At 31.8% G+C, this 9042-nt stretch overlaps 1 protein-coding gene across 1 annotated transcript; it reads left to right on the forward strand.

The window, feature by feature from the left end:
* The first annotated feature begins 2761 nt into the window (after positions 1–2761).
* LOC145583830 (expansin-B15-like) lies at positions 2762–8507 on the forward strand. Its single transcript, XM_081640795.1, has 5 exons — positions 2762–2823; positions 4042–4154; positions 4651–4763; positions 7008–7198; positions 8183–8507. Exons 1-5 carry the CDS (start codon positions 2762–2764, stop codon positions 8505–8507), a joined length of 804 nt encoding a protein of 267 aa, XP_081496921.1.
* The last annotated feature ends 535 nt before the right edge of the window (positions 8508–9042 follow it).

Raw genomic sequence — 9042 nt, forward strand, 5'->3', positions numbered from 1 at the left:
GTCCAATTTAATTTGAATAATCCCAACTATCGATTATTCTGCAATAATCCCAACTATCACCTCATTTTCTTCTAGCAATCCCGAAAACCGGTTACCTATTAAAAAGGATTTAATTTTTTTTAAATAATATAAATGCCACATGTCACATTGTGAATGGTCCAAAAAAAAATTAAAAACCAAATTAAAAAAATAACCACAGCCACCTTCCTTCCAAATCCGGCCACCTGGAAATCAATCCTCCTTCCCCAGCGACATCCCCTCCTCCCCAGACCCACCGGAAAACACCTCTTCCCTCCTCCGCCTCCATAATGGACCCTTATAGCCACCCCTTGCCGCATAGCTGTTAGCCGCAAGCTCACAACCCCCTAAATCACTCTTCCTCACCCTCTTTCTCTCCTCCCTAACCACCGCCGCCATCACCGACTCCGATGACCTCGTCGAAGATCTCATCAGCTTCCTCGATACTGACGACGACACCGACATCGTCACCTTCCCCACAAACCCGACAGTCACGAACACGGGCACGCCTTAACTCAAACATAGGGTGGGGGTTGTTTTAAGGGCAATGGTTTAGGATTTTATTCGGTTTCGATGCTAGGGCTGGGGAGGGGATCATTTCCGGTTGGATGGTCGGGGAAGGAGGTGGTTAGGGGGAGTGCGACTGTGCTGCAGGGGGTAGAAGGTGGCGGTTGGGGCTTAACGGCTGGGCTGATTTGGTTTTTCTTTTTTCTTTTTTATAATTTTTAACAAATATTTTTGGACCATTTACATGCCAACACGTGTCCAGCAATCTACAATAAAAGGTTGTTGACTTTCATTGACCGGTTTGGAATTGTTAGAAGAAAACAAAAGTGAAAGTTGGGATTATTCAAAGTAAATTGGACAAAGTTGGGATTAATAAAGTGTATTTTTCCAAAAAAAAAAAAAAACATTTTAACTATTTAATTTCAAGGTACTAATTTTAAAAATAGGCCCTATTCACTTAACTTTTTTTGCTGAACTGAAATTATTTTTGCTGAATCGAAAGTAATTTTACTAAACTTGAATTATTATTATTATTATTATTATTATTATTATTATTATTATTGATTTTCTAATTTATTTCTTCTTTGATATTATTGATTTTTATTGAATTGAACTTATTTTTATTGAAATGAAATTATTTATAATGAATGAACTTAATTTTAATGAATTGAAATAGTTAAACAATTTTGGGAAATTCTATGTGGTAACACCTAATTTTTTTTTTCCCCCTTTAGTAAATTGGAAAAAAAAATGATTATCTTTAGTGAATTTTTATTTTTCTCTTTGGTAAATTGGAAAAAAAAAATATTATCTATGTTTAGATTTTTCTAATTTTTTAATAACTAAAAAAAAGTCACCACCACCAACCAGGAACCCCTTCCTCTGCTCGTTGACCCACCCCCTCCCTTTCCCACACCCAAAACACCCCCAAACCGTGAACCCCAAACCTAAACCTATTTTATTAGGGTGGTTTCGGGGTGGGGGAATATTTAGGGTTGGGGATCGTTTTGGGGTGGGGGAAAGGGAAAGGGGCCGTTGGGTAGGGGAAAAGGGAGAGGGGTTGGTGTCGGGATAAGGGAAAGGGATGGGGGTGAGTCGACGAGCAGGGGAGGGTGCTTGTGGTGTTTCTCCGACACGGGAGGGGGTTCTTGGGTGGGTATGCAATAGTGGGAAGGGGGGTTGGGCTGGCGTCAGAAGTGGGGGCGAAGTGTGTGGGTGGGGTCGCCAGCATAAAAGAGGTCTGGAGGAGGGGCAAGGAAAAGGTGCTGAGTGGTGGGAGAACGGTTGATTTTTTTATTTTTATTTTTTCTTAAATAATTTAAATTTTAAAAAAATCCTAATATAATTAAAGATTAATTTAAAAAATTATCATTATTGTCATAATGAACTTAATATAAATATGATTATCAAAGATAATAAGTATTTGTACAATTCACAAAGAGAAAAATATATAGTAGAATGTTATCAAAGAGAATTTTCCAATTATTTTTACTGAATATTATTTCTTTAATGTGAAGTGAATAGGGCCCCGGGTGTTACTTGAGTAATTTATTTTTTAATTTTATATTAAAAAGCTTAAAGACTTTTTATTTATTTATTTATTTATTATTATTATTATTATATTATCTCAAAAACAGATTAGTTTATTGTGCTCACTATATTAAATACTGTAATGTATTAAAAATAATTTTAGATTTCATTAAAAAAAAAAATTTAAACTTATAACATTTTCGTTTCGCGTTTCGTTAATTTGATTCAAACCTCTATAAACCAATACGATATGAAGATCCTATTTTTTTTTTTAGAAAAAAAGTTCAACCCAATGCATTCCAATTGTTAATAAAGTGATACTTTACAGATATAAATGCTAGAAGGTATTTTTATTTATTTATTATTTTTTATTAACATTGGTTTTATTTAATTTTTGAAAAAATGATAGAATGTGTTTTTTTATTTTTATTATTATTATTATTTTTTGAAATGCTAAAAGGTATGTAGGCAATGAGCCAATCACAAAATGGAATAAGATTCAATTCTAATAAAAGTTGTATTTTATTTCTACAAAAAAAAAATACCAAAAGTGGGTTAGTGGCCTACGTAATAATAAACCCCGAAGGCACTTCTTTGCTATAAATAGCAACAACAGACAGTACCTGAATTAATCACAATTCTCTTCACTATTACTAACATTAATACGTACGTAGTAGTATCATTACGTACTAAGCATAATTTTATAATGGCTTATATCTATAATTACGTCTTTATTCTTATTTTTGCTCTTCTTCTTAATTACACTCTGTTAGAGATATCGGAAAATATATGTGTGATATATTTTCCGTATATATCATTTAAGAGAATAATATATTTAGGATATTTATGTTAAGATATTATTTTGAGAATATATCATTAGGATATATGGTATATCTTTTAGGAATATTATTTCCTATCTTATGAGGTTAGGTTTTGTATAAATACTCAACCTATTGATGAATAATAAACAAGCAAGCAATACAAAAACCATTCTATTATCTCTTCTCTCTAATTTATCATGGTATCAAGAGCAGGTTAAATCTTGGGACCGTTCATAAAAAATTTCCCCCCTACCGGTGGGTTAGAAATTAAACCCACCGGTGGGATGATCCTTTAGCAAAAATTACCAAATTTTTTTTTAGTTTATTCCGCTGTGCAAGTTAGTGTTGGTGCAGAATTTGAGTTGATGACTTGATGTATACATTACATCATGCGTGGCTTTTCTAAGCATTGAGATCAAAATAAAGTTGTTGGTGTGTCTTTGACTCTCAAAGATGAAAAAAAAAAACGGCTCGCTTGTGTCGTGAGACAAGATATATTTGGTTCTCCTTGTGCCGTGAGACGAGGTTTGTGAGTTGATTCGAGCATAATTTTGCTTTTTTGGATTTGAGTGTGGTTTACTCTGAAAGACCAATAAGAAATTTGAGTGTGGTTTACTCTGAAAGGCCAATAAGAAATTTGAGTGTGGTTTACTCTGACAAACCAATATTTGATTGGAGCTCGGTTTTGCTCTGGAAAAACCAAAAATTGTTATATTTGCAGGTTCGAAAAGAATGACGTTCCTGTTTGATTGATGACTGATGAGTTCGAAAAGATGAACATTCTCATCGTTGAAAAGAAGAGACAAAAATTGAAGGCGACATCACAAGAGTGTGCATCTCGGCTTCAACAAAGTGAAGAATTTCCAATCGCAACGTTCGTATTACTGCCGTTACGATTGCGGGAGGGTGTTAGAGATATCGGAAAATATATGTGTGATATATTTTCCGTATATATCATTTAAGAGAATAATATATTTAGGATATTTATGTTAAGATATTATTTTGAGAATATATCATTAGGATATATGGTATATCTTTTAGGAATATTATTTCCTATCTTATGAGGTTAGGTTTTGTATAAATACTCAACCTATTGATGAATAATAAACAAGCAAGCAATACAAAAACCATTCTATTATCTCTTCTCTCTAATTTATCACACTCATTGTCAAAACCCCAAATTACTTAATATCACCAGTGATTATCGACGCGTTAATTCTTATTGGCTTCCTGCTCGTGCTACATGGTATGGAAGCCCGAATGGTGCTGGTAACGACGGTATGGACTATCTATAATTTTGATTATCGAAATTAATTAAGCTTGTTCTTTTATTTCAAGTTTTTTTTGACTGTTTATCATTAATTTTGTTCCATTTAAGAGTAATGAAGATGTAATTTGAAATATTCTTAATAAAAACAACTAAAGTATATATACATGTTTCTTTTAATATATACATATTTTGTGAACAAAATTTTCGTTAAAATGTTAAATTCACGTTATTATTGTATATTAGTTAGAAAGGAGAGTAAATCTTACAAGGATAATTATTGAATAAAAAACTTAGCAAAACTTGTTTTAATTAGAATAAAGTTATTTATATTGATTTTTTTTTTTTTTTAATTTTTTTTTGAGGAAAATATTGATTTATATATATAATACAAATTACAAAGTATATACCAATATTAATTGATATATCAAAGTATAATAGTGGAAATATGATTTGCATTAATATTATAAAATTTTACAAGAAATGAATATTATGGTATGTATGTAGGTGGAGCGTGTGGTTATTTAGATTCAGTGGAAAGGCCTCCATTTTCGGGCATGACAGCATCTTGTGGATCCTCCATTTTTTCGGCTGGTGATGGATGTGGAGTTTGCTATCAGGTTTTATTATTTTTTCATAAATTAATTTGTGTTAGAAATCAAATTAAATTTATTGTATACCAATTATAGGTTGTGTGCCTAACATAAATACATATTAATGATTTGTATATTTAGTTGCATAGTGTGCGCTCGAAAACATAAATACATACTTCATTATTCATGTTAAACTCAAATAACATGAATAAAAATCGATGAGCATAAGAGGTCAAAGACTACAAATTCTTTATAAAAAAAACATTAGGGCTAAACAGCAAAGGACATAATACTTAAAAAAAAAAAAAAAAAAAAAAGAATATAACTAGAACATGTCTAATCTCTATTCATTTAAAAAATAAAATACCTATATTAAAGAAATATACAGAAATATACGAAGTATGTAGTAAATTATTTTTATATAATTTACCAATATATATATGAATTATAAAATGTTTATATTATTAAAAATTATATATATAGAGATAATTTGAACAAATACCCACATGGTTATGTTTGATCTTATGTAAAAATCACCAACATTGATCAAAGTAATGTATGTAAATAGTGCAAAAGTCAATACGGGGCACTTAACAAAAAGTTTGACTAGGTTGTACTAAAAGGATCGTATCAAAAGCTAGAATATCTCCGAGGCATTTTTCACTACAAATGTATGTATTAAAAATATATATTGTGCTATAAAATGTTGTTATTATTAGCTTAGCTTAGTATGTAGTTAGGAAAGAACCTTGCAATCTTGAATAGAAGGTTTAATCCTAAGAAGAATATTTTGAGTGTGGAGATCCCCTTACCCTTAGGCCCCACCAACTCTTAAAGCGTCTAGCCAGTCAAAGTAAGTCGGGTTAACTTGTAAGAGGTAGAAAGTTATTCTTAACTAAAACAATGAGCAATGTTGTCAATCCAAAAAAAAAAAAAAAAAAAAAACCATACTGTATAACTTAACCCTTAATTGCATAAGTTATCATTTTTGATTAAGTGCACCATCTAATTTGCCATTTAATATACTCCTTTTTCAATAAGTCTCTCACTCTCTCCTATCCTTGAAATATGTTGAAATTTGTTACACTAGACAGATAAAAGATATACGGCATAGAATAAGCCTTATTTCAAAATTTCAATTGTATTTGTTTTTTATGGCAATATTTTCTATTGTATTTAGTGCATGGATTCTGTACTACACTTGGCCTTTCAGCTTGACATCTGTCCGATGTCGAGTAAAATGATTTGGTTCATTATAAAATTAAAGTTCATGGCCCAACACAACTCAATTTATAGTGATGGGCATAGATGTTCTCCACAAAAAGTAAAGGAACTAAAAAAAGGAAGTAGATGATATAAAATGGATTAAAAAAATAAAAATAAAAATAAAATAATGGTATATGACAATATAATTATACAGGAATTGTGGCCAAAAAAGGATTTGGGCGAAAATGCGCTCAATATACATTCAACAGAGTTGTAGAGTTTTGATATCTATATATTGTACATTTGTACGTCTAATGAGTAACTAGTGTATAATGTCTTTAAATAAATATAAAAGGGTTTATCTACACAATAATCCTCTTGATTTTGCTTTTCTCCTCTGTATCCTTCTGTTAAATTTTGAGACAATATAAAATGAGTCTGGACAATCCGAAGGAGGAGGAGGAGAGTTTGGTCCACAAACTAGGCTTAGGAGCTTCTATACTAAAACCAATTGACAATAGTAGGAATAACTCCTCTACCTTGTAAGTGGAATCATTTCTTCTCTTTCTCCAATGTGGGACACTCACAAGTGGATTACAATGGATTTCAATAGATATTCCACTTTTTTTTACACATTATGCAGTAACCCACAGGTACATTTAGTAAGTATACATTAAGTCATTAACCTTGTCGTTATTCATTCCTTAACAAATTTCGTTAGTGGGACCCACTTTCCACTTATTAATATTTTTTTTATTGATTTACGTTTTGAAAAACATTTCGTAAAAGAATTTGGGAGCTATTTTGGTCCATAAAAACTCAAATTGTGTTCAGATTTGGCAAAAAAAAAAAAAAAAAACATAAATGCCTCATAACACGTAAATCGAGACTTTTTTAATGCACAAAACGAGACATTTACGTTTCTTAAACCTTGTATTTTTTTTTTGCGAATATTACTTTGGAATAATTGTATAAAGTAAAAGTAGTCCATTTGTCCATGCATGCGATGATTAATATACTATACGTACCCATGTAAAGCTATCCATGTTTATTGGGTTGACATAGGTAAAATGCACCGAACATAGTGCATGTTCAGGAGTAGGAGTGACTGTGACGATAATAGATCACTGCCCAGGTTGCCGCCCTTCAGATATGGCTCATTTTGATTTGAGTGGAAAATCTTTTGGTGCCATGGCTAAGTATGGCCTTGCTGACCAACTACGAAATGCGGGTAATCTTTACATCCAATACCAAAGGTAACAACCAAATTAACCATGCCATCAACAAGTTAATCGTGTATACGTGTTTGTTATGCTGTTATATGTAAGTCCATAATGGTACGGATCAAACAAGATTTGACCTAATAGCTAGAAAGGTTTAGGCTGACTGGCTGAGGCTGTCTGATCAAATTCCATTAGAGAGCACTTTGAGGTGGAAATTTCCTTTCCTTTCCTTTCCCCCACTCCTATAGTACCTAGCATGTTAACTGCTAAGTTCAATTGTGAAAGGTTTCACTAGGCCTTCTCCATATCCATCCAAAAAAAAAGGGTTAGGCACTTAGGCGTTGTGTTGTACTTTCTCAGGTCCAAATTAGATGATACGTTTTGAATTTTGACAATATTTATAAACTTTAGTTTGAATAACATTTATGATTTGTAGAATAATAAATAGTCTTGTGATGAGATGATGAGATCTTATTAGATTCTTAAATAAAATTCAATTGTATTATTTGTTTTACTATAGTATTATTAAATATATTTTTAATTGAATTTTCGCATTGACAAATGTAATAAAAAATAGACGTGTCATCTATTTTGGAATGGATGGAATATTAGATAGTGTATTGACTGCATCAATACCAGTAACAGTCTAAGACTAAAGTTATGAATAATGGTACAAGTAAAATGTTATTATAGTCTTGATTCTTGAACTATGCATAAAAGTGCTTAAAAAGCATGTAATGTACATGACCCATAAGGCATAACCGCATAACACCATGCTAGCAATCTTGCCATGAACATTTCACATTAAGACGTCAAGAGTTTATTAACTAACTATAACGAACTATACATTTAGTAGACACTAAATCTTCCATTAGGTGATTATTACATTTCAAAACACGATAATAATTCTTATTATTACTAATAACGTGATAAAGTAAGAACTTTCCATAAATTTCACGTAAACCTAGCCCAATATAATCTTTATTAAAATGACACAATGTAACACAAATGGTGCAGGGTGAAATGTAACTATCCGGGAGTGCCAGTGGCGATTAGAGTGGATCCGGGTTCGAACCCACACTACTTTGCATTCATAATCGAGTATGAAGATGGGGAAGGAATAGAAAGTGTGAAGTTGAAGCAGCAATATGGTGGATGGATCGATGTCCAACGGTCGTGGGGTGCAACATGGATACTTAATGCACCAAATGCTCTTGAACCTCCTTTATCTTTGCTATTAATTGAAGCTAGATCTGGCCAGGCCCTTCCTTTGTATAATGTCATCCCTTGGGGCTGGAGTCCCGGCCAAACATACCGATCCCATGTTAATTTTAGAACTTAATAATCGGGTCGGGTTTTATGACAAGTTATTACAAGTACCAACTAGGGTATGTATGAGTTGAATAAGGTAGGATCGATGATGATGGTTTGCAACGAGTTCTGTTTTTACATAAAAACTAGTGTGTGGGTCGAGTAATATCCCAAATTACTCCGCTGGATATTGTAAGTTATGTTTTTAATTAAATAAAACTTGAATGTGTGTGGCTCATGTAATGTCCCGGTTGCTATATTGAATTTTTGGAAGTTCTATTATGGAGTACAGAGTATTGAATATTACTCCGTATAATGTAATGATTAAACATGTTAAATTGAAGTGTATTAAGTTGATGTCTTTATTCGTGATGTTCAGTTGTTTGATCATAATAATCTTAAAAAGCCATTTTTTTTTTTTTTACATCAGTTTGACTGGCATATATGCCAAAACACAACTTTGATCATTAATATCTTTTATTGTTTATTAGTAAAAATTGTAACAAAATTATATTATGAAACCAGACATTATGACTAATCTAATGATATATTATATAATAACATTT

The sequence above is a fragment of the Chenopodium album genome, chromosome 16 (genome assembly GCF_948465745.1).
Source record: "Chenopodium album chromosome 16, dcCheAlbu1.1, whole genome shotgun sequence".
In the NCBI taxonomy this organism is placed as follows: domain Eukaryota; kingdom Viridiplantae; phylum Streptophyta; class Magnoliopsida; order Caryophyllales; family Amaranthaceae; genus Chenopodium; species Chenopodium album.